This window comes from Gymnoscopelus braueri (assembly GCF_963280865.1).
Source record: "Gymnoscopelus braueri genome assembly, chromosome: 1".
Lineage (NCBI taxonomy): Eukaryota > Metazoa > Chordata > Actinopteri > Myctophiformes > Myctophidae > Gymnoscopelus > Gymnoscopelus braueri.
The window spans coordinates 9,030,099-9,057,643 of NC_137603.1; the positions used below are offsets into that span (position 1 = coordinate 9,030,099).

Here is a 27,545-nt window from a genome sequence, read left to right on the forward strand (position 1 = left end):
TAATGTGTTTTTCCCCATTTCACACTTTAAGTGTGAGTGGTGGTTGCCAGACAGCTATAGAAAGATATTTGAGACCACAGGCTAGAAAAAGAAAGAAATAAGGAGGGTAAAACAATAAACAAATAGAAGAGATGAAGTGTTTCTTCAATGTGCCCCTGAGCAAGGCACTCAACTGATAAATGATCCAAATGATTTTTCCAAACAGATTTTTAATCCTCACTGAATCTGCCAGAGGGTGGTTGTCGTTTTTCCTACTCTGGAACATAATCAGATGCACTGTTGCTCAGCGAAAGCTCTTTGTGAGAAGGTGAGAAGAGAAATAATAAATAGCCTAATGATGATGCTTCTCAGGGAACGGCGTCACAAACAGAGAGCTCCTCACAACTTGTTAAACATGTCTTCCGTTATCAAACCAACACTGATGAAAGCTTTAAAGGGGGAATCAATGAGCATGCAGTACGACCCTGACGCCTGCAGTCCCAGGGTCACAGATAGACTATTACAGTTTAATTACTTACTGAATCCATCTGGCACTTCTGGGTTCCTTCGTTCTCTCTCGTCGTTACCCCCGGGTTCACGGGCAATTTACTGGATGTGACGATTCGCTGAACTTTAGAGATATCCTGTGGAAAAGAGAGAGAAACACATTGTTTTGATGATGAGTAGAACAGCAGAGACAGCTGTCGCTCACAGGTTCACAATTAGTTAACCACTTGCACCCTATAGCATCCCTATTCTGGGGGCCGAAGATAGCCGATGGACAATCTCGTGAGAAGTTGTGAGCTTGTAGAGCGCCTATTTTCACAGAAGAAAGTTGGTCTAGACTAGAGGGGAAAAAAGAGCAGACCAAATACAGAGCCAACTTCGGTGGCACTGTATTTATTTAGCTCATACATTTGTGGTGATTAACAGAATGTTGTAAGATCACAATATTTTTTTTGAAGAGCAGCGTATACTGATTGTGTAGGAACTGTAAAGCCGAGTTTATACTCTGTAGTATGATGGCGTTGCTTGCGGACAAGATCAGATGCACAAGCTCAACAATGCATGGTAGCTTGTAGATCAGTTCTACTTGACAAGCGACACTGTCATGCGACAGAGTAAAAACTGATTGATTGACATCTGCATTGCCAAAAGCATTTGCATAATACTTGTACATTATCTCTCAAAAGGATAAAACACAAAAAAGATAACTTTTTTCCATTGTGGTTCTTTGCGTGCCACGTGTTTGGGGAAGGGGGGGCAGGGTTTAGCTGAGATAATTATTATCGAAAAATCAAATCAATGATACATACATTCATATAATTTCCAATGTAAAAGACTGGAGAAGCAAAGTAAGGACGGTGTGTAGGTGGAGTAGCAGATGTGTAGAATAATATAGAATGAATAGAAATAGAAAGACTAAAATAACAAAACACAACAATTAACCTTAACTAAGAGAGTTGTAAGTTGTAAGTGCACACTCTGCTACAGCCAGGCAGTGCGGGGGTGGACCAAATTATACATCATTTAAAAAAATATATATAGTGGTAAAACTTTGCTCTAGAATGGATAAAGCAAGGTCTCAGCGATGGGTGCGTAGGCGTCTTGATATAATAAAATGACCCGCACACAGTGTGTAGAAGTACACTTGCACAATAAGGACAGCTTTATCAGATGCCTGAAGAAGGTCTATTGACCGAAACGTTGCCTAAATAAAGTTGTCCTTATTGTGCAAGTGAAGACAGTGTGGGGGGTCATTTTCATTGTACCCTATAATGGATGACAGTAAAGTTAAGCTTTATCGCAAATTGATAGTTGAACAAAAAAATAATACTTTTACTTTTACAGTTACATTATACCACTCAAAGGAATAGCTCATTGTACATTGATTACAATTGAGTACAATTGATTAGAACACTACAGCATGTGGATTGCCCCTCCCATCTTGTTTAAACATTGAGTGAAAGTAGCCGATCTACAAGCTCAAAAGCATCGTGTCAGCTTGTTAAATGAGTAGTTCACCTAAAAAATATACTTATTTTCTTTCAATTACACACCCCATGAAGCCTTGAATTCATGGAGATGTTTTAGTTTTTGTTGCATTCCTAAGCCAATAATCAACAGTCAGTGACGGAAATAACTGTACGTCATCAGGTGGCCGGAACCAACGACCTGAACCGGTGTTGTGCATCTCCAAAATGATTCCCCTTGTTTAAAACTTGAATAGTTTGGTATAATCGTTTTGTTTCTTTTGGTGTAATAATCGTTTGGTAAGTCCATCTTTTATCCTAACTCGTAGCTAGACTAAACTAATTGATTCGCATTATGTGGGGAACAAAAACAATGCGACACCAACCGGAACCAACCACCGGAACCACAGTTATTTGTTTCTAAACCTGATCACACGGCTAGTTTTAAAACAAATACCAGGCTTTGCTCCGAAGTGGAAAGTCTGGTGATGCGAGATAATGCCAACCCCTGCCATAATGTATTTCCCCTGTACTGTACTGTACTGTACTGTACTGTACTGTACTGTACTGTACTGTACTGTACTGTACTGTACTGTACTGTACTGTACTGTACTGTACTGTGTCTTGCCCTCTGACTGTCCTCCTCCACTCATTAGTATGGGTGATTGAGTGGCTGACTACCAGATGGTCTGAGTTGTGTCTGAGTGTCTCCCTCCTCCAGACCAGCCACCACTCGTCTGTTTTTTCTGTTGTTTGCCACTTGTATTAAGACTTACCATGGTTAACATGGTTTAATGCATATTGGTCCTCAAAGTGGGGTCTGGAGACCCCCAGGGGTCCTTGGGGGGTTCCAGAGGGTCCCCAGAAAAAGTAGTTAATGTAGCATCACAATCATTTTAACCACTTTATCCATTTATACGTCTGGATTCACCCATTCATATATATACACCGCAATTTGTGCTGCCCAGTACTAAAAACGAATGTTTGGAACCCTCCAGTCCAGCTTACTTATTTTCATTCTAGCCCTTTTTTTCCTGCCAAAGGAATCGTGTAAATATTTTATCCAAATCAGTAAAGAAGCCGTTTGGGGATTGAATTCGGCAACATCTGTAGAGGGTACAACAACCTAGGCAGAATATTCATTTTAAGCACGCTTATCCTACCCAGCCATGACACAGGTAGAGTTCCCCATCTGTGCAGGTCTTCCTTGATGCGCAGCGTGATTGGTCTAAGGTTTAGCTTAATCCGTATTTTGAGAGAGGGGCCAATTCTTATTCTAAGACCAGTGAAGGGGGAAACCGCCAGGTGTGTCAGAGCCCGCCATATCCCCAACAGGCATGGTCTCAGTCTGTGTTAGGTTCACCGTAAAGCCTGATACATGTCCAACTTGCTGCAGAAAAGGTAAGAGTATAGAGGACTTTCTTTTGATTAGGAGTTTATAGCCAAGGGCCCACCCTCAGGTAATTTACCAATGTTTCTCAATTCTAATATAAATCACTGTATTTTGGGTTTTAAACAGGTGTTTGGGAACTGGGAAGAAGGGAGTGCATTATTTTATGTTACACCTGGTGAACCCTAGGTCGGGTCGTAACACTGTTTCACCTCCCAGCCCACAGCTATGTGTATGTACAGTGAAGTAGGCTACAGTTACAGTGTGGGACTTTATGAGACGATGGCTGCAGTGAGGATTTCTATCTGATAACTAGTAAACTGCAACAGTACACAGCTGACCACTAAGGCACTGCCAGCCCACACTATAATCTATCAAACCCCTCAGGACACCAAACAAAGTCAGGCCATATTGATTCCATGCACTCCCCATCTGTCTGCCAGTCACACTGAAATGATATTTCTTCCCATATGCCAGTTATTTCGGTGCTACATGCTCAGAATCTCTGCAACACAAAGTTACGTCCAAGAACACTGACACTGGCATGCTTACACCATAAAGGGAGTAGTGTTTGATGTGTTTTGATGTTTGATGATTTGTGTTGTTTCTTTAACATTGAGTGCCAGGTACTATGTACTAATTATACAGGATTTAAGTGGTAAACAAAACTAAATCTCACAAGGTTTTGAAAGAGATTTTGCAACCTATATTTGGCAGTTAATAAATAAGTAATACAATGCATGGACCAGCTAAATGCTCTGTGTAGATCAGTGTTGGGCCGTAGCTTATTAATAAGTAATGTATGAATGTAATGTTGCTTTCCCTAATAATAGTTGTGTAAAGGATTACAATTGCCAAAATGATATTCCAGTTACTAATCTGGTAACTGCACAACTTTTTTTGTGTCCTTTTGTCACAGACAGACAGACAGACAGACAGACAGACAGACAGACAGACAGACAGACAGACAGACAGACAGACAGACACACACACACACACACACACACAGTATTATAATATGCCATCAGGTTTGGGAGGCTGCTATGTGTGCAGTCTGGGTGATTGGTGACTCCTCCTGTGAGGTTAATGTTCCAATAAAGTGGATTCAGTTCTAAAAGGAGCAGCTAAAACAGATTGGATTGTACACAACCTTTTCAGAAGGGGGGGGGGGTAACTTAACTAATTACTTTTGATACCAGGTAATAAGCAAATCAATGTGAATGCTTTTTAAAGGAGTGATAAATAAAGAGTAACGTATTACATCTGGGCTGTGTGGGTGCAGGGAGTGTGGAAAATGTCCAGAGCTCTAAAAAGGTTAAGAACCAATGGTCTAGTTGTACTGCAGCATCATTCTCACTGTTAAAACATTCACCGCCATGATTGACCTAGATCTCGTCAAAACAAGGTAAAAAAAAAACGCTGGCAGCAGCGGATGAATGAATTAAATAATACCTGGCCGTGAATGTGTTAACATCAGGTTCTGTAAAAGGTACCTCATGGTTTGGCAGAGTCTGCTGAGAGATGAGTAGAACATCCATAATAAAATGTCCTGAATGTGTTGTTCCTCTGCCATTACAGTCTTCATAAAAGCCCTAGGACAGTTTTTCTTTAACTGGGTCAAAAGTGGCCTCTTGAGAAAGCAAGGGAAGATGGTTGCATATGAACGGAGGACATCTTAACCGTCAATGTCACCCTGCATTTTTATTCCGTCAGCCGGAAAAACATCTTTTTTTATGAAGGTTCAATGGAATTGGTTTTACTCGTGGAGGTAAAGTAGCCTCTTTCTGGACCAACACACCATGAATTATTTCTTTAACGTTTGACGGTATCAGAAGCAGCAGAATTGCACAGTGCATCTGCAGAGGCAGGGATGCGTTTGAAAATGTCTTCCCTGTCAGTTTCCCTGAGGTCTGCTCTCTGGCTGTCACAGAGACAGTACAGTGGACACATTAAAACAGATGACTAGCATTAGAGTTGTTCAGATTTACTGTCCCAAAAAATATTTAGATGTTTTCCCTGTGGGAGAACGCTTGTGGTTTGCCACATAGACTGTACAAAGAATGGACAGCCTTATGCCTATAGACTCTACAGACCGTAAATGAAGCCTATTTTTCAGCTATTTAAAATTCCGCCATCTTTCTATATCGCGTCATATCGCCTCATATCCTAAGCAACCGGAAATGAATGCCCCTCCTAGAACATACCCTACTTTATCATCAATTTTAAAATAAATGGGATCATAATTTACCAAAACGCATATCATGGTGATTGAGAGAAGATTATAAACTAGCGACTGGAAGCATATATTAGAATCAGAATCAGAATCAGTTTTATTGTCACATCACAGGTTTACAAGGTAAAAAAGTGGGTGAAATTCTTTTTTGTACATCGTTCCCATCGCAACGTTAGTTTCCATAGAAAGAAGAGGGGGGGGGGGGAGAAGAAGAGGGTGGGGGGCAGGTGGGAAGGAGATCAAAAACAAGAGAGCAACAGAAGGCCAGACAAGTTATCTACATATTTACAAATTACCTGAGATAATAAAAAAAAACTAAAAAACTAAACTAAGGTGCCTGAGCATAGCAGCAATGTATTGTATACTGTGCATGTTATACTTATACTGTGCATGATAGACAAAGGACGTTAAGGTGCTTAGAGGATAAGGAGCACAATAAAAAGACCCAAAAAAAGTCAGTGCGTTATACAAGGGATTAAGGTGCAAAAGGTCAGTGCGTGTCCACCTAGAGTGGACTGACCCTAGTATAATCCGCATGTAGCTCCATGAGGGAGTGCAACAAAAAGTCATTTGTACCTGGTGTAGTCCACAGGTGTGTCCGAGGGGGGGCTAAAGTCCAAGTCATTGTCCCTGGTATAATCCACAGGTGTGTTCAGGAAGAGCCAGAAAAGTCTGCGCCGCCTGCTGTCAGGCTGCTGAACTCATCCAGGCTTATGCCCCATTCAGCATTCTGACAGCAGCTGGATTGAAACTACACCAAAATCTGGTGGTGGAACTCTTGATACTGCGGTAGAGCCCCTTGCCCGGTCGCAGTCGTTGTAGGGGGTTGAACAGTCTGTGACTTGGGTGGTGCTTGTCCTTGATGATGCGCTTGGCTTTGACCACGCACCGCTTTTTGTACAGTTCCTGGAGCGCTGGGAGCTCGATTCCCATTATCCGCTCTGCCGATCGCACTACTCGTTGTAGGCTGACCTTTTCTCGGGCAGTGCAGTTCCCGTACCAGGCCGTGACACAGCCTGTTAGGATGCCTTCAACAGAACTGTTGTAGTACAGCCTGAGGATGCGACGTCCTACTCCGAGCTTCTTCAGGCGGCGGAGCCAGTACAGTCGCTGCTGAGCCTTTTTCCTCACGTGTGTGGAGTGCGTCTCCCATTTGAGGTCCTCCTCGATGTGTACTCCGAGGAACTTGAACTCGCTGACCCTTTCCACTGCAGCACCGTCGATGAGGATGGGCGCATGGTCTCTCCGCGGCCTCCTGAAGTCCACGATCAGTTCTTTGGTCTTGTCGACGTTAAGAGAGAGGTTGTTCTCACGGCACCAGTGTGCCAGTGATTTGATCTCCTCTCTGTAGTCAGACTCGTCGTTGTTGACGATTCGGCCTATCACTGTCGTGTCGTCCGCGTACTTTATGATGGTGTTGGAGACATGTGTGGCTATGCAGTCATACGTGTACAGGGAGTAGAGGAGAGGGCTCAGCACGCATCCCTGGGGTGCTCCGGTGTTGAGGGTCAGGGGGTCGGATGTGATGCTGCCCATTCTCACCACCTGATGTCGGTTGGACAAGAAGTCCTGTATCCAGTCGCACATGCTTGGGTGTAGCCCTAGGTGTCTGAGCTTTTTGTCAAGTATTGCTGGGACAATGGTGTTGAATGCTGAGCTGTAGTCCACGAACAGCATACGTACATATTTGTCCTTCAGCAGCTTGTTGTCCATGTGCGAGAGGACGGTGTGGAGAGCCATGGCAATAGCGTCGTCGGTGGATCTGTTTTTGCGGTATGCATACTGCCACGGATCCAGCGAGGCAGGTAGCGTGGAGCTGATGTATTCCCTCACCAGTTTCTCGAAACACTTGCTGACGATCGGGGTGAGAGCAACAGGTCTCCAGTCGTTCAGGCATGTCACTTTGGCCTTTTTGGGAATGGGCACAATGGTTGACATTTTGAACCCTGCAGGGACCACAGCCAGGGAGAGGGAGAGGTTAAAGATGTCAGCGAAGACACCCGCCAGCTGGTCTGCACATGTCTTAAGGACCCGGCCTGGAATCCCATCAGGTCCGGCTGCCTTGTGGATGTTGACCCGTGTGAAGGCTGTACGCACTTCTCTCTCCGAGATGGTTAGAGGAGGGTTCTCCTCTGCTGGTGCTGCTGATGGCCCCGCTTGGCTGCCGCGGTTGGAGCTGATCTCAAACCGGCCGTAGAAAGTGTTCAGTTCGTTGGGGAGGGAGGCAGGCGGGTTCACCTCGCTTCTGGTTCTTGTTTTGCAGTCTGTCAAGGTGTGTACTGCCTGCCATGTGCTCCTGATGTCGCCACTGCTGAGTTTGTCTTGCATCTTTTTTGTGTAGGCCTTTTTCGCCTTCCTGATGGCGCTGTTTAGGGCCGCGCGCGTCGTGTTGCGCGTTTCCACGTCGCCAGATTTGAAACCAGCGTCCCGTTCATGCAGATGTGCACGTACTCCGCTGTCCATCCATGGTTTCTGATTGGGATAGATCCGAACTGTCTTTTTTGGGACTATGTCATCTATGCACTTGCTGATAAAGCCAGTGACTGAGTCTGAGAGTTCGTTGATGTTATTCCCAGCGGCGTTCTTAAACATCCCCCAGTCAGTCTGGTAGAAGCAGGATTGTAGCATAGCGTCTGTGTCCTCAGACCAGATTCGGATTTCCTTCTCAACGACCGGCTCCCTTTTTAGCCTCTGTTTGTAGGCAGGTAGCAGCTGGATGGCGTCGTGGTCAGAGCTTCCTAGCGGTGGGCGGCGGAGAGCTTTGTATCCATCCTTGAAGGGCGTGTAGCAGTGGTCAAGAATATTGTCACCACGGGTACTGCAGGCGACATGCTGGTGGAATTTGGGAAAGACCTTTTTTAAGTCTGTCCGGTTGAAGTCGCCTAGGCAGATGACTGCGCAGTCCGGGTGGCGATTTTCTTGTGCACTGATCGCCTGGTGTAATTCCCTCATAGCTGTGTCCTTATTAGCTCCAGGATGAATGTAAACAACGGCTACAATCACGATGCTGAAGTCGCGTGGTAGGTAGAAAGGACGGCAGGCTATGATTAAAAGTTCAAGGTCTGGTGAGCAGTGACTGTCTAGGATTTTAACATCTTTGCACCAGTTGTTGTTGATCAAGGCACAAACTCCCCCCCCACGTTGCTTACCGCTCAGTACAGGATCTCTGTCCTTCCTATACGCGGTGAAGCCAGGAGGAGTGATAGAAGAATCAGATGCTAACTCCGTTAGCCACGTCTCTGTTAGCACAACAATACAAGTCCTCCTCGTCTCTGCGTTGTATTTAACGCGCGCCAGTAAGTCGTCCATAGTGGTCACTGTTCTTGATTCACACAGAGATCTAACGTTCGCTAGCAGGATTGAAGGCAGTGCAGGTTTATATCCACGTTTTGTTGTTCTTACGAGAAGACCCGCTCTAGTGCCTCTTCGCCACGGTCTTTTTCGTCGGGGGTATGTTGTTGATCCAGCCGGAACAAAGGGGACCCCACCCCCCACCCAGCCGAGTGGAAGGTTTTCTGCAAAAAAGTCCGGAATTCTGTGTGTAATCGCTGTGCTGATGTCCATAAGTGCTTGTCTGTCATAACTCCTTAGACACGCGACGGTGTAGGGAAAAAAGAGAAGGCTAAAAAATACTAAAAAGATGGAAAAACGTTGCGATGTTACGGAGCGTGTACGAATGCGGCCGTCCTTCATGGCGCTTCCGGTATTATTTATGACAATGAGTATTAAGGTGATTAAATCAAGTCTTAAGTTTGTCAAAAACCCATCCACTTGCATTGAGAGTTATTTCTTCTGACACCAGCAGGGGGAAACAGCGAAACTACAGGCCATTCATATGAACTGTTACTTCCTATATAGACTCAAATTCGGATGCTGGGCCCTTGGTTTGCCATTAATGTTTAAGGTTCCACAAAGGTTTCAGAAGGAAGGAACCATTTCAAATGTTACTAGAAACCATGCATCAGACATTCATGTGAAACCTTCTCACATGTTTGCACAGGGTCTCAAAGCTGAAGCTTACACAAGTTCAAGTGCACCGAGTTGCACTTACTGTATACAATGTGTGACTCTATGAATAAAGTTTGCAATTCGATTAGAAACACTACATAAAACAATTGCTTAGGTACTGTAGAACCCTTTATCAATAACAATATCATCATCCTATTATTCTACAAAGCTCTATGTGTGTGTCTGTGCGTCTGTGCGTGTGTCTGTTCTCTTCTGCCCGGGTCTCCTCAGTGGCTGGAGCAATTGTTCTGCATTTGGACACAGCCATTGACCATTACCATGTGCACGGAACACCGACGCCCGTTTTTAGCTTTCCCCCGAATGTCAGCTGTTTATTAGCATTTTTGTGTTCGCTAGCTCCCGGGTTGCCAAATCGTGTGCGTGAAACAAGCGCCGGCGTTGCCACATCCGTGAAACAAGCGGACCATGACGCGCGCGTTGGGTGCTCATATCCCCCGACGGGTATGGTCTAGTGAGGAATGATTCTACCATCATTCAAAGACTAACGTATGAAGACTATTTATTATTATATTCTAATTGTACAACTTGAATGACACAACACACCTCAGGCAACTAGATTTTTTTGCACCGTCGACTCTTCTCAACTCTTCCAACCCAAAGCAGAATAAACACTGTTTATACACGTAATTTATTTAGACAAGGAAACAGTCGTAAAAGTAATATAGTAAATCCTGAGAGCGAGGCAATGAAATGCCTGATTTCTGCTCAACCCTTAGAATCTGAAACATCAACTGTGATTACTGGGATGAGAACTGTATGCTATCAGACCACAGGGCTTGGCTGTGTTCTTCATAGTAATGTGATTACTTCATAGTAGCGTGATTACTTCATATTGATGTGATAACTTGGATGACAGCTGCAGGCTATTGGCTGTGTTCTTCATAGTAATGAGATTACTTCATATCATTGTGAATACTTCATAGTAAAGTGATTACTTCAGAGTAATGTGAATACTTCATAGTAATGTGATTACTTGGATGAGAGGCTGTGTTCTTCATAATATCGTGATTACTTAATAGTATTGTAATTACTTCATAGTAATGTAATTACTTAATAGTATTGTGATGACTTCATAGTACCACAGGGCTTGGCCTGTGGTACCAAAAAGTGGATGAGCCAATCAGCGCCTGTCAATCACAGTGGCTTGAGCGCAGACGCCGATTGGCTCTTCCTTTCCGCAAAACGGCAGTGATTTTTGTACTTAATTAAAAGTATCAATACTGCAATGTAGAAATACTCTGTAACAAGTAAAAAGTCCAGAATTCAAAATTGACTTGAGTAAAAGTATAAAAGTATTGGTATCAAAGGTAGAAAGTACGCATTATACAGAATGTCCCATTTCACAAGTTTTCAAATGTATACAAATATTTTGAAAATAGCAGATCTACAAGCATTGTGAGATCATTGTGAGATCTACAAAGTAACTAAAGTTTTCAAATAATTGTAATAGTAAAAGTATAATATTTGTCTCTAAGATGTAGTGGAGTAGAAGCAAAAGTACTGAAAATTGGAAATACTCCAGTAAAATAAAACTACAGTACTTGATTACATGTACTTAGTTACTTTACACCACTGCAAAACGCCCACCCAGCACTTGAGGCCAAACCAGGTCTGCAGAAGACACATGATAATGTGAATTCACGCCACCGGGATGGTTTACCAGGTGTGTGCAATAGCCCCCCCCCCCCCACACACACACACACACACACACACACACACACACACACACACACACACACACACACACACACACACACACACACACACACACACACACACACACACACACACACACACACACACACACACACAAAAGAGAAGAAGCAAGAAAGAAAAAAGTAAGAATAGCTGAATTACAAGCTTGCAGCACGACTTGTGTATCGCCTATACATAAAGAAATAAAGGCACAGTAAGTGATTTTCTTTGGTTAAAGTTAACAGGGGTCACAGCTGATTATGAAAATAAAATGCATATTTCTTGCTAGAAATCGAAATGCATTTTAATGCTGAAACAATGGAATACAAATAATGTCAGCCTTTCCACCCCCCCCCCCCCCCCCGCCGAAATAATCTTGACAGTCTCTTGACAGGTAATCTGTCTGATAAGAGGCAGATTGGGACCAATTTGTTTTTCCCCAGTTGCAAATAATAGCTGTCGGGCAGAAGCCATGTATCTGCATATTTCATCTTTTTACATATCTTTTAACAAATCTAACGTTAATAAAAATGGTGTCAGTACATCTGTCAAGATAGCAGGAAGACGCCAGCTGAATAGAAGATTTTATGTTTCATAATTCAAGCTGCCATTCTTGTAGCTGTCAGGTAGAGAAACCTTGTTAGCTCCATATTTCAATAGTCAAGTTTCAATCATCCAATGTTGTATTGGTTTTATAAATTAATGTCCAATTTCATACTAGTGGTATGACGGTGTTGAGTATAAGAAGCAAAAATAGCCAATCTACAAGCTTTTAGGTTTTTCTGTCCAGAACCATTTTTTTTGGTTATTTTACTTTTCTTATTTTTTTCTTCAATTTTTTAATCAATAGTATAATCACCAAGAAAATAATTGATAGTCTACTTCTATCTGGTAGGATCACTCTACAACCTCACACTAATGCATCTTTCAACAAGGTAGGCAGTGTGTGTGTGTGTGTGTGTGTGTGTGTGTGTGTGTGTGTGTGTGTGTGTGTGTGTGTGTGTGTGTGTGTGTGTGTGTGTGTGTGTGTGTGTGTGTGTGTGTGTGTGTGTGTGTGTGTGTGCGCATGCGCGCGTGCGTGCGTGTGCGCGTGTGTGTGTACAGTATGTGTGTACATACAGGGAGAGCGATGGCATGTAGCAGAGCTTAAATCTTATTATGTTAACTCTATCTATGAGCATGAAGTGTAAAAGCTCACAGTGAACAAACGCTCTGGTACTTTGAATCCACTCTGGATTTCAAACACATGAATCCCATTTTAGTGTAAATGTGTTCATGAAGCTCAAATGTTTGCTTTATCCTCCAGAGAGTGGATAAAAAGCTCTCTCCAAAACTTACTTTTCACACACACGTGTCACATTATAAGAAGTGTGTGTGTGTGTGTGTGTGTGTGTGTGTGTGTGTGTGTGTGTGTGTGTGTGTGTGTGTGTGTGTGTGTGTGTGTGTGTGTGTGTGTGTGTGTGTGTGTGCGCATGCGTGCGTGCGTGTGCGCGTACAGTACAGTATGTGTGTACATACAGGGAGAGCGATGGCATGTAGCAGAGCTTAAATCCTATTATGTTAACTCTATCTATGAGCATGAAGTGTAAAAGCTCACAGTGAACAAACGCTCTGATACTTTGAATCCACTCTGGATTTCAAACACATGAATCCCATTTTAGTGTAAATGTGTTCATGAAGCTCAAATGTTTGCTTTATCCTCCTCCTGTGTGTGTGTGTGTGTGTGTGTGTGTGTGTGTGTGTGTGTGTGTGTGTGTGTGTGTGTGTGTGTGTGCGCGCGCGCGTGTGTGTGTGTGTGTGTGTGGCACTGATGTAGTGTGGTGCTGCTACACTGACACAAGGACATCACTGATCTTCAGTATACAAGAATAAAATCTGCTCACCAGTTTTTCTGCTCCCATATGCTATTTTACTTGGTAACGTTTCGAGCCGCCAGGCTCTCCCTCAGACCTTCCTCAGATCCAGCCTAGTAGATCTGGGATGTGCCTGTCTTTTAGCGGTTTATTAGCATACCTTGATCTCCAACGATAATGACCTCATGAGTCATGATAAACCATAGGCAGTCCCCATGAATATGAAGTCAAGTCAAACTAAACAGTTCCTTTCTAAACTTCTATTGTAGTTTGGGACATATCCAACAAAAACTGATTTCATTGTTATAATAATTACCTCATGATAACCCGTACAGACCCCATGCATTTGGATTATGTCAAACAAAACTTTTATACTTCTATCATTTGTAGATCAGGAAATATACGTCAAAAACAGATTTCATTCTGTTCTACCTGTGCAGAACATAATAAGCAGGGTCCTCTGTGCTGTTCATGAACATAACGAGGTACGGTGCTTACTGCCCGCCAACAAAGAGCCAAGAGCTTGACAGTGAGCGTCTCTGTGAGCGGTTTGGGACCCAGCGTCTTGATACTTTTATGCCCAATAAGTGCTATTGAGGGCTGGGTCTTTTTCCGTCTTTAAATTGGATCATCTTTGGCAGCGGTATAAACGGCACGATGTGCCAACTCACACCGACGGTGTGGACAGATGGAGCTCCACAGTCAGCTTTACAATGAGAGGTCCTCTTGGATTCATCAGCCAGACTGTCAGAGAGTTCTGGGGCTACGGGGAGAATATAGCACTGCTAGCAAGTGCACAGGAATGGACTGGCGCTATTTGTATGCTAATGAAGTGTGAAGTAATAACTTGATTAGCATAAAAATGTCTCCTCGTTCCTACCTGTGGTTTTCTTTTCTTGTCTTTTGGTTTGTGAGGTGGTTTCCTTTCTGCCCACGTCCCCTTGTTGCTGATTTATTGGGCTTTACAGTAATGGAAAGAGGAGCAAGGAATTCCAATATAAAAGAGTGATGGTGCTCCACTGCTCCGGATGTAAAGTGTCCATTACAGTACACTGCTTCGTATGGTGATGCTACACTAGTGACAGCTGTGGATTAGAGTGGTTCAGTGACACATTTCTGTAGGAAGCAGGAAGTTAGCACCTTCCTACCACTCAGTATTTTTCGGGATTCGGCATTATTTTTCAACGTCTAGGCTAAGCCTAGACGTTGAAACACTGTCATTTCAACGGATATACAGACGGTCTATATATAGAAGCTTAAAAGACAGCTAATCAACAAACTTTCACTGTTAGAGTTATAATACGGTTTTAGACGGACTAATAGCAGATTATGGCTCACTGGTCTGCTAGTCAGGATTTTTGATCATTGACGGAAATAAGCTCTCTGGCAAATACAAGTTCATGATACATGCACGTTTTGCAAGTTAACACATTAGACTGCCAAGGACGCAATATTGCGTCATTTCAAATCCAACGCTTCACTGCCAAAGACTCAATATTGCGTCCATTAAAGAAATATCTTGTTTTTTGTGATTACGATAGAGGGCGCTCTTCGCCAACCTATGAACGATGCCTTGACTGCCAGAGAAGGATAGAACCGGAAATTACGTCATCCAAACAAAAACAAAAAATAACCCTGTTCACTCCAATGTTTAGAACATTTAGAAAAACACATCTAGCTCGGATGTGAAAACAAGACCATTTCAATTGCCGATAACAACAGAACGGACGATCGCGGTTACAATGTTTTTGTTCCGGTGGAAAGAAGAGTCTCTCCACTGAGACATTGTTTGTTTACATCCGGGTTGAAAAAAAAGATTGCTGGATCGTCAAAAAGACTCAAAATAAGGTAGAACCGCTGGCCGTGGCGGATTAATTAATTAATTTATACCTGGCATGGCTGGCAATGAATGTGTTAAAACATAACAAATGAACAGCCTGTGGTGTGGGTGATGGTGGATTTAGGCAGTCACATCTGGCCCGAGTCCAAACTAATTGGGCTCAGAGCTGGCTGAGACTTCAACCCTGTTGTGCATCAATCTAATCGATGCACACAGGATAGATCAGTCGTCCCGCACTCACTTGGGAGTCCTCTGTCATAACAGCTTGTACAAAGCACCTTCTTGCCACTCTCTACAATTAAATGCATTTGAAACATCCACTTGACTGTGTCACTGTTTTGCAGGAACACAGCCACAGAGGTGGCTGGCAGCATCATCCTTGCTACACACCCTGTGTTATGATTTTTGAAGCCATAGATGCAATCACCGGAAGTAAAACAGTGTTGAATGATGGACTACACTGCATGTTTGCATGGCTTGAGCGTCACCAGCACAAATGCCTGTGTGTTCGGCGTGATGATGCATAATGCATTTAAGCCTATTAGCACTTGAAACACAAAAAAGCTTTCAAAATTGTGGTATTCAGGGTGGGGTATTTACTGTATGTATTTTATTTTATGTTGCAGAACAAAACGTGAAAATCCCTCAATCCTGTGTTAACCACCATCCTTATTTCAGGCATTTAGCCAAAAACCCATTCAAACAACCCACATACTTTGAGAGACAGAGCCAGAGACAACCCTTTCCCCGATTTTGGGGCCACAACCTTTGCCACGCTATGGTGGCGTTACGTCAGCGCTTCGTCGTACAACGGCATCGACCGTAAATAGCCGATCTACAGTATGAGCTCATTGATCTATAGGGGTGGCCATAGCTGAATGGTTGGAGGGCCCGCCTTGGGAACACAACGTCCCAGTTTCGATTCCAGACCTCACAGTGTCGAGGTGTCCCTGAACAAAACACTTAACCATCAACTGCTCCCTGGGGCGCTTCCTCTGTAGTGCCTTCTGCTCATGTTACGAAGGATGGGTTATCGACTCTAAATAGCCAATCTATAAGCTAAGTGGTCGACCGGTAAATAGCCGATCTATAATCTCTCAACGAGCCGTGGATGTGGCACGTTGAGAGCTTGAAGATGACCGTATATTTATTTGTTATATATTTTGTACGGGAACAGAAGAGTACAATTATTTTGTTCTGGTTTCCACAGACATTGTAACAGCATTAATAATAATAATAATAATAATAATAATATATTTTTATACTTTTTTATTTATTTATATAAACCAGTGCTATTGAACACCCTTTACCTCTGTGTGTGGGTTTTACAAATGTTGAACCAATGAAACGTATTAAAAAGTGCTTCTGACTAAACCTCCTACCTCCATTGGATCCTCAAACTGTCGTTCAAACCACCTAACTCAAACTTAGATTTGTTTCTCATCTGACTTTGTCGTTCTAATCAATGATGGACAAAACAACTATCTCCACATTAATGGTCAAAAACCTCCTAACTCCACTTGAGCTGTATTTGGGTAAAATTATGATAATATAAGGACACATTCAAGTATCTGACAATGTATAAAATGAAAATCACCATACCAACTTTGATGTTTTAAAAACATTTCCTGAAAAGTTAATATTTTGGACATTGTTGGTTTCCGCCTGACAACAGAGTTACTGTATACAGTATAAAATGACGAGGGTAAGATGTTTCCAGCATTTGTTTAGTTTTTCCCTCGTTTGTTCATTCACAAACGTGATCGTCACCGTTCCATTGGGGGACGGTATAGTGACAGCGGTGGAAACGGTGGCACCGCGTCGGGGGGACGGTAATGTTTATGGTGGCACTGGAGCGTGCTCAGAACAGAGTTGTAAGCAGGAAAAAAAGCCCTTTGTTCTGGCGTGTCGAAGCTCTGAGGCATTCGAGGAAGTTTCTGACTGAATCAAGGAGAGAAAAGCCTCTTAGAGACAAAAAACGTGAAACGGGTTCAGTTGATAAGACGCTGCAGTGCTGGGGCTGACTTGATGATTTAAACCATTAAGACCCGGGAATGCATCTGTGTCATTTTTAGATTTATTTGGGCTATTCAAAAATAGCAGATCTACAAGCTCATAGCAAGCTTGTAGATCTGCTATTTTTGAAAAATCGTGAAAATGTGTGCAAATCTTTGAATATATATCTTTTCAAAGCGAACATTTTCAACTCAAATCTTTGCTTCTGGGGGGTCCCTGGAACAACTTATTTTGAGATGGGGGTCCGCGGCCAAATACATTTTGGGGGTCCTTGACATGAAAAAAGTTTGAGGACCACTGATATTATAGCAACATAATGATTTTCAAAAAACTGTTAGGATTTAGAAGACATTTGTAGAATCCCCAGAAGCAAAGATTTGAGTTAAAATGTTTGCTTAAAGATAATATATTCAAAGATTCTAAGAATTTTCAAGATTTTTCAAAACATATCAGATCTACAAGCTCATAGCACGGCACTCGGTGCCGCGCTATGAGCTTGCAGATCTGCTATTGTTGAATAGCCAAAGAAATCTAAAATGACAGAGATGTGTTCCCGGTCTTATTGGATTAAACGTGACTGCTGTTCTGAAATCAAAACCAACATAGTCTCTGAATAATGCAGACATGGCTGCTTGGCAGGGAACAGAGAGCCATTGATGATATACTGTACACTATATTCAAGAAACAAATGTAATAGTAGGTATATATTCTGCACATTCCAATTCCATTTGGAAAGTCTGTCGGGTTCAGTGAAATGGCTGAGGAAAAGCTACCTATAAATGCATAGAATGTCTGTGTGCATGCGTGTCAGCCTGCACACAGCATACAGTAATCCTATTTCCATTCTTTGTTTTCACCTTTGTTTTGCCCATAAAAAAGGATTAATCTGTGGGTGTTCTGCGAGGCCCTCGGTGACATTGACTTTGAGCGGTTCCAAACAAAGCGCGTGTCTCACCTTTAATTCAATAGAGAACAAAGTCCTAGACTATACAGAAACTCCATTATACTTGGAAATAAATGGGGTCTTACTTCCACAGCTCCATAGAGCTGAGAGAAAGAATGACATAAATTAGTATGACTGCTACTTGGTCTCAACATGTTATTATTCGGAACACTTTCTGAGATTGTGTTTGCCTGACTATGTTCTTTGTTAGTCATTTTGACCCGGACCATTTCCGTGTGCAGAGGTAGGGTACATCAGAGTGACAAACGGCCTCTTCAATGGGAGCTGATAATTGTCTAAAACGTTAAGTGATATTGCATAGAGACAGTGTGTTCATGAATATGATGTGAGCAGTGAAGTGTGCTGGGTGAATGGATATCTGGGCATGTCATTATAGGCAAAAATAAATCTCTCTCGCTCTCTCTCTCGCTCTCTCTCTCTCTCTCTCTCTCTGTCTCTATAAATATACATATTCAACACTGTTCCAACATTCCTTATTCTCACACGTTTTGTCCACTTCAACCGTAGTTGATTGGGGTCCTCCAGGGGTATGTACTTGGTCCCCTCCTTTTTCTCTCTACACTAGGGGCCCTATTTTCGCCGGTGCCTCACCCATTATCCCTAAACTTCTTTGCCATGTTTTACTATTTTTAAAAACATGTTCAAACAGTTCAAATAGCCGATCTACATTGACACGTTGTGAGCTATTGGCTATTTGAACTATTTGAAAATGCTTTTAAAATTAGTAAAAAATGGCAAAGAAGTTTAGGGATAATGGGTAGGGCACTGGCGAACATAGGGCCCAACATCTCTTTGCCGAAAACAGCAGATCTACAAGCTTGTAGATGTGTTATTTTCACGTTTCGCAATGTTCGCCTATATGCCCAAAAAGTACCTTGGCGTGAGGCTGCTGAAAGGTGACTCTGGAGCTGTTGAGTAGAGATGGGTATCTCAGCAGGTGAGGCGAGGTGGACAAGGGGAACCTGTGAGTTCCGCTGGGCTGGTTGTGTAGCACGGCTGAGAAGCAGATATGAACCGTGTCCTTCAATGCTTTCATTTGAGACTCCTGTGACATAAAACAAGATTATACACGAGAGGATTATTCTGCTTTTTATATGTGTCCTTCCCGTCCGTCCGTCCATCCATCAACTGTGGGGGAGTTAAACCTCATTTATACTCCACAGTACAACCTTGTTGCCTGCCTAAAAGAACAAGTAGGGCTGGGAAATATACAGTATTGATATAATATTGATATTGTGATGTGACACTATGTTCTGGGATTTTTGGATAGGCTACTATTGTGACTGGGCATAAGTGTTATAACCACTTAAACCTTATTGTATACTTTTATTAAAGTATAATGCATCATACCCCAAACAAATAAGAACGTATTTTTGTCTTCGGCAGGTCAAAAAAACGACAGAATAACAAATATTTTCAGATTTCAATGAATGATCATTTGAAAGCTTACATTCTGTATCGTCATTTTGAAAAGCGTTGAAAAATGTCCGCAGGCCCCCATGCATTACGTGGTCACATATTGTTTTATTACCGCAACCTGTCAGCAACAAGTTTGGCTGCTGATAAATCTGCTCTACGGGACAACACACACACACACACACACACGCACCACCAGATGGCAATTAATGAATGGAGAAAGAGACACTCTCTCAACTGTGTCTGTTGGCAGAAACAAAATCTAAGAGACAAATTATGTGAAAGCACGAGGTTGATCCGTCGTAAAATCTTCATTCCAGCATGTGCTGTACAGTGGGCGGGGTCTAACGCAGTGGTTCTCAAACTTTTTCATGTCAAGGACCCCCAAAATGATATTTATCTGGTCGCGGACCCCCATCTCAAAATATTTCGTTCCAAGGACGCCCCAGAAGCAAAGATTTGAGTTACAAATGTACGCTTTTGAGAACCACTGGTCTAACGTTCAGAACTCAGCGCGGTGTTGGCAGGGCGTATAAAACTGTTTCGTCCTCGCCAAACTTTCCTTGATTCGGGAAGCCCTGCCCAAGCCGAAAAAAAAAGTTTTGTAGTATGCTGCAGCCTCATCACCTTGCTCGTATTTATGAATAATAAACCTCTCTCTTCACAAAGTCTCTGTCTATTCCTACATATTATCCATCATAAAAAAAGAATCAGATGTTTGACCTCCCGTATTCATATTTTATTCAAACAGATCAGATATCAGCCAGACGCTTTAAATCCTCCGAGCTGCGAAACAAAACTAACTGATAGTTCAGGAGAGAATGTCAAACAGTGAACATAAAAAGAAGATTATTATCTGAGTTATATCCACCTTGTCGAGGGCCGTCTTCTCCAGCTCCTCCTTTGCGATGGTTAGCTTGTGCTCCAGGTCCATTAGCTGCTGGCCCTGAAGTAAGACATTTAGAAACGTTAGAAACAATTGAGTCCTCAGTCCTCTTGTACTTACTGTACTGTACTGTGCAAACACAGCATTTCTCCATCCCTGCTCTCCTCTCACCCACAGTTATTAATAATGAAATATCTCTGTAGCACAAAGGACTGAGATTCACCCTTATCTTATACTGCTGCTCATCACTTTTTGGCCTGACTTTTCTAAGTCTCTGTGAGAGCAGCTACACACTTCTTCAGGACAGACCTCAGTTGAACTAACTCGTGCACTCGAGCAGGTTGGTGCATTGCATTGTTTATTCAGCCATTAGAGAGAGAGAGTGTGTGTGTGTGTGTGTGTGTGTGTGTGTGTGTGTGTGTGTGTGTGTGTGTGTGTGTGTGTGTGTGTGTGTGTGTGTGTGTGTGTGTGTGTGTGTGTGTGTGTGCGAGAGAGAGAGAGACAGAGAGAGAGAGAGAGAGAGAGAGAGAGAGAGAGAGAGTGAATGGGTGTGAATGAGTGAATGGAATGCACATTGTAAAAAGCATAGGCCTAATACTGTATTAAGGCACCAGTTAACATAGATGATGGGTGCGTGTGTAGGTCTTAACACATAGGTCTCACACATGGGAGGCGATTTTTTTTCCGGCGCATTTTCGGGTGGTTTATTTGCGTCGCCTCCAATGTGTGATGACCTTTACAGTTAACTTACATCTAACTAACAGGGCAATGCAGTCGGCGCAGAGCGTATTATCATTCCAGTTCCACTGTAGGAACAAATCTATTACCAGGGCCTAATATGATTTTAGGATTTAAAATAATTTAATGAAATGTAATTGAACATGTCATAGAGATACAGGTGAAATCGTAGCCAAAGGGCAATTAAATGATTTGCTTGGGTTTAATTCAGAGCCACCTTGAAAACCATTCACGGCCCAACTCTCAGTAACAGGGACAAACTTTTACATTAATTACTTGGATTAGTTGAACTTCCTGAACATAATCAAGCTGACTAAGAAGAAGTGGAATTGAGATTAATAAAACTATTAATTATTCATTTCAACAATGTTCTGAACAATACATTGAAAAAAAGATTTTCGGTCAGTGAACTGACTAGGCCTGATACAATACACAGTGAACTCTTCAGTGATAGTTGATCCAATTATAGGCTGCCCTATAGCGCGTCTGATATCCTGTCTGAGGGGTGGGTTCAAAATCTCCGGAGAGAGAATCCGCCGGATCCCATTGGTTCACCGATCTGTGCTCCCGCCCCCGCGCCCCTCCTCCTCCCCAATGTGCAGCATTGAGAGCCCTGACGTCACAACATTTGGAGCGACGCCCACTGCACTCTGGTTGGTTGGTTGGGGAAATCACCCACTTCCTATTCCAGGAACGTCAACAGGCTGGTCCAGGCTCTTATTTTTGAGCAAAACGCAAAGGAAAATAAAAGCCTGGAGATCGAGGCTAATCCAATCATAACTCTGACAATGTACAAATGTAACCAAATGGACCCATGTGGTTACATTTGTTCCCAACGCACATCATCCTACTATGTACGCACGCACGCACGCACGCACGCACGCACGCACGCACGCACGCACGCACGCACGCACGCACGCACGTATGTATGTATGTATGTAGATATGTGTGTAGATATGACTGTGTGTCTGTGTGTCTGTGTGCGTGCGTGTGTGATTCAAAGTAATGTTTGACCCAATCACTGGCATTAGCATGCATTAATATAATAACCTAACTGTGAATGAGCATGTGAATATTAAGTTGATCTGTCAAGATACTGTAGCACAGATATCTGTTGGACATGAAACATTAAGATACAGTGATGCTGACCACATGTATAGTGTGGCCATGCACTGCGTTTAGACATCTCTCGTTTCAATGTTTTGGTGAGCAGAGAACCTTTTCCCCCCCCATGTCTCCTGACATCATTATATCACAATAATTATCACATTAATGTTGCTCCCATAGATATCAAGCTTGTGAGCTTTCACTTCATGCACAAGGACACGCTGGAAAAGTGTTCTGTGCGTCCTCTGATCTCCGCCATATGATTACGCCTCACGCCGGGTGCAGCTAGTTATTAAAGGCCGATACTCTGATTGGTTTAAGTCATATAAATGGTAAATGGTGCATTTATATAGCGCTTTTATCCAAAGCGCTTTAACATAGATTGTGCATTACATTCACCCATTCACATAGTGATGACCTCGGCTACATTGAAAAGGAGGGCCTGACCCTCAACAGCACTCCGAGTTGAAAGAAAGGTTATGATGATGACCTGCGGTTGTGAATGTTTACAGAACGTGTTTTATGAAGTGATACACAATACTGGCCTCCATCCATAAACACCCAAGGTCAAACATCCCGGAGCAAACAATGCTGAGAAATTGATCATTTTGAATTCAATGTCAAATTTTTATTGCAATGTATTCAGGCGGAGGTACGGTTACAGTATCTTGATCTTGATTCCTACTGGGATTATTCCTCGCAGCCAAGTGTTAATTTCAGTGGTGAACACACCTCAGGGTGTACTGTATTACTGTATTGCTGTATTACTGTATTACTGTATTACGCATTAGATATTTAAGTTTTGACTCTGTGGTTAACAGTCAAGGACGGGGCAACAGTTTTCCAGGAAAGAGAAGCATCAGATCGTTCTCCCGTAAGGCCCATTTTTCCATTACAGGGAATTTGAGCCGTATCTCAGAAAGCCATTCGTAGCTGTCAGACTGAAGCTCGAGAGGGAATCCAAGGGAATTAAATTTGAGGAGTTCTTTAATCATGAGCACAAAGGCTCGTACATAGTGTCTCTGTAGCAAATGGCAACTGAGAGGCAGTAAGTATTCATTGCTCTCTGACCTGAATTACTTTCAGGGAGATAAGGACTATAAGGATACAGACAGGTCAACAAAAGGCTGTTCCCTGTGTGTGCATATGGCTGTGTAATTTGAAAAAGATAGAGGGGTGTTTAATTTACATATTTCAAAGACATGGCTGCTATATCATTAGGAACTGGCACTTAGTAATTGGCATCAGAGTCTCTTTGCCATGATCTTACATTTGGCTGAGAGAATAAATTATTAAGTGTTTCAGCCGTGGGATAACAGTTGAATCATCAGCAATAAAAGCAACTATGAAAGCTTATGATGTTTGGAGTAGATATCAAGTAGCAGTGAGTGTTGTTACTGGTGTTAGTCTAACAGACGGATTTAGATACTTAGTTAATAATGTGTTCCGGGTCTTTTTGAATGAGGGTGAACTTTCATGGAAAAAAACTGAGTGGCCATAAAAATATTTATTATAAAAACAGCTATCTCAGTTTGTCTTCTAAGAACGTGTGTGTGTGTTTTGTAACTTTTGTATTTGAATTTTCATTTATCCAGGGTAACTGCTCTTTTTCAGCAACACCCTGCGTTTGTGCGTCACGAAAGTACGTGTGTGCGAGTGTATTCTTCCGGTACACACAGCATCATCACAAGGTCATTGTGTTAAGTGAACCGCCACGTTGATATGACTGACTTTCATAGACTGATCCTTGCTATCTGTGAGTTCCCTGAAACACCGGGGTCCCTCAGGGGTCTATACCCGGCCTCTTCCCTTTTCCCCTCTAAACCAAATCTCTTTGCCGAAAATAGCTCATAGAAGCTCACTGAGCTTGTAGGGCGGCAATTTTAGCAGCTGTTCGCCTATTTTTGACGAGTGTTCACCTACCACCTACCATGACTTGCCGAGAATAGGCATGCCATGGGGTTCATGTGGTTAAACAGTTATTTGCACTCATTTTGAAAGACACCTGACAAGACAATAAGTTAATTTATGTAGTTAAACCGTTTCTTTCAATATTGTCTAGAAAATATATTTTAGTATGTTTCCATTGCCTATAAAAGAAAATGCAGGGATACAGTAGTCTGATGCACATAAGCCGTTTCTATGGTTACCACAGACAGAGTGCCTGGCGTTTACTGGCGGTGGTCTTGTCTGTCTGTTTGTCTGTCTGTCTGTCTGTCTGTCTGTCTGTCTGTCTGTCTGTCTGTACTTAAGTACAATGTTGAGGTATTTTTACTTTAGTGGAGTATTTCCAATTTTCAGTACTTTTACTTCTACTCCATCCACTACATCTGAGAGGCAAATGTACTTTTCACTCCACTACAATTATTTGAAAACTTTAGTTACTAGTTACTAGATTTTGATACTAATAACAAAACATACATTACCCACTTCAGCCCTATAGGCTATACATTTTGGCCATTTGAAAATAGCCGATCTACAAGCTCACAATGTGTCGCGATGCGTCGTTACTAGTTAGTTTGTAGATATTGATTATTATTCCAATCATACAGTAACCATTTCAGCCCTATATACATTTTGGCCATTTGAAAATAGCCATTTGAAAATAGAAAATATATTTTAAAACTTGTGAAATGGGACATTCTACTTTTACTTTTGGTACTTTAAGTCCATTTTGATACCAAAACTTCTGTACTTTTACTCAAGTACATTTTGAATTCCGGACTTTTACTTTTATTTCTACATCGCAGTATTGATACTTTTACTTAAGTAAAACATTTAAGTATGTTTTCCACCACTGCTGTCTATTCACGCGAGGAGCACAGTGAGCTCGCTGCAGATCAAAGCTGGTACAGAGGCGAGGTGTCGTTCCGCGCCTGAACAGACCTGAAATAGGTGAGAACTCGTGGGGGGGGGGGGGGGGGCGAACAGGCGTGCAATGTTATTTGGTGTCAGATGGGAAGAATCGGTGCTACGGGTGAATTGTGAAGTGTCACCACCACAGGCTGTTGGTTTGAAAGTGTGAAATGGGCTCCTCCTGTCTCTGAATGCAGTCACTGCCAAATGTCTCACAGGAGAATTCTGACACGCAAACATTTCTCCAAAGTTTGTATTGTTTTGACTAATCTTGCCAATGAGAAACGACCTTCTTCTCCCAGTGTTCAGGTGTGCTGGGACTGTGTGGGTTTGAGTCGTGAGGCTGAGGCACAGCCTTTATCTCATGCTTGCTGCTTTTACCTACTGTAGCAAAACTGCATCTTTTTAATATCTTCTTAACAACTTTCTGCTGAAAACCTTTGGCAGTGATATTGCTCGGGTTTATTCTAAAGTTGGTATCTGTGTGATGTAGTTTAGTTGTATCATCCTGTGTGGATTAAATTAACAGAAATGTCATATTTCCAGCGTTATTTCTATGTCGTTGTCCCCACTCTTTTAACCACTTTCAAACTGGTGTCCCTATTTTGGGTATTTAAGGCAAAACGTGTCAAAAATGCAAAAGAATGCACTGTGAAGTATAACATTATGACATATATGGCCTGTTTTGGGCATAGTACTTTATACATTATTTATTTTGATTATTGAAATTTTGGTTTACAAAACTTTAACAGAAAACAGAAATGTGATTTGTTGGAATGTCCAATGGCAAAAATGCAATAATCACATTGTTTCCATGACAACTCTTTCACTGCCAAGGACGACTTTTACGACTTTTTGTGTTTTTTTGTTTTTCCACTAGATGGCGCTTTTCTCTAACATAATGAGTGACCATTTCATCCCCAGATGCACACAGATACGGGAGATCACGTGATCCCAAGATTTACTGCTCCATTGACTTCCTGTTTTAACGTCTTTGGGAAATCGCATGTATCTCGCCTCCTGTGTATTTTGGACGAGTCGTCCTATTTTCAACAGCCTATAACAAGCGGACGGGCGAAGGCGATGATTTTTTTTCCCCGCGGAAGCACAGTGAAACACCCCGTGATTACCAACTATCAGGGGATTGATCATACTGGGGATAAATATTCTGTGACTACTTCAAAAGGTAAGAACATTTAGAAATCACACGCAGCCAGAAATAAGTCCGGCAGTGAAAGATTTAAAGGTCAACTGAAATGACATGGTGGTGACAGTTACATATACATTTGAGAAGTGTCACAGTCAGGTGTCTGAACTCTGAATGACTCCTGCAAGGCTGATGGCATCGTCATCATTATCTTCAATGACTCTATAACTGCTCTCTCTCTCCTCCACTGGTCATTTCATCACCGCCTCCTGGGCAATGGAGCGTATTTTCCCTTTTCTGAGGAACTGAATTAATGATACCATCAGTGGTGGAAAGTAACTAAATACATTTACTCAAGTACAATTTTGAGGAACTTTTACTTTACTAGAGTATTTCCAATTTTCAGTACTTTTACTTCTACTCCACTACATCTCAGAGGCAAATAATGCGCTTTTACTCCACTACAATTATTTGAAAACTTTAGTTACTAGTTACTAGATTTTGATACTAATAACAAAACAAACATTACCCACTTCAGCCCTATAGGCTATACATTTTGGCCATTTGAAGATAGCCGATCTACAAGCTCACAATGTGTCGCGATGCTTGTAGATCTGCTGTTTTCAAAAGATTTTTATACATTTGAAAACTTGTGTAAAAACAGCAGTACTTTTACTTTTGGTACTTTAAGTACATTTTGATACCAATAGTTTTGTACTTTTACCAAAAAAAATTACAAATACATTTTGAATACGGGACTTCTTGTAACAGAGTATTTCTACATTGCAATATTGATACTTTTACTTAAGTAAAACATTTGAGTCCTTTTTCCATCACTGGATACCATTCCCTTTGACCAAATGTGTCAAACTTTGACAACATTTCTCTTCAGAAATACCCCAAATACCTGATCTACAAGCTTGTAGATTGGCTAATTCCAGTATTTGTCTTTTTTTCTTTCTTTTAAAAATGTTCTTCTTTCTTTTCCCCCCCTTTTTCTTTAAAATCAAAGCCTGGATTTAGTGATGAAGGATTTACAGCCAGTGACACCAGAAGTCAAAGCATATCAATCAATCATCCACAGACCATAAATAGAATAAGAAATGAATACCCTGGAACAATATATTCAGCCACTGCACAAGCAGCATATAAAGCCAGATGAGGAATGAGGCATTTTGTATTCATTTCTGTCACCTTTTGAGAAAGCTTTATAAATGATGGGTCTGAGGGGATCAAATGGTACATTTATGAAATGACAGTCAGTTACTGGGGTATTGTGGCAGAAATGTCAACTGACATTTGTCAACCTCAGCAATGCAAACAACAGCCTGAAGGTCAGCCTGTTTACTGGTAAAAGCCACTCATTATGATGCCAGAGTTGAGATACAAGAGCACTTAGTCCTTACAATAGAGATTGTGTTGT

At 42.1% G+C, this 27,545-nt stretch overlaps 1 protein-coding gene across 1 annotated transcript in view; it reads right to left on the bottom strand.

Moving 5' to 3' along the window:
• Nucleotides 1–378: 378 nt before the first annotated feature.
• The window catches only part of luzp2 (leucine zipper protein 2), a gene marked incomplete at both ends in the record, with an annotated part of 231,614 nt that continues 204,447 nt past the window's right edge, over nucleotides 379–27,545 (bottom strand). The window contains 4 exons of the mRNA XM_080424131.1: nucleotides 379–471; nucleotides 519–623; nucleotides 18,847–19,017; nucleotides 20,260–20,334. Of these exons, the coding sequence (XP_080280257.1) occupies nucleotides 379–471; nucleotides 519–623; nucleotides 18,847–19,017; nucleotides 20,260–20,334 (444 nt within the window). The remainder of the gene's footprint in view (nucleotides 472–518; nucleotides 624–18,846; nucleotides 19,018–20,259; nucleotides 20,335–27,545) is intronic.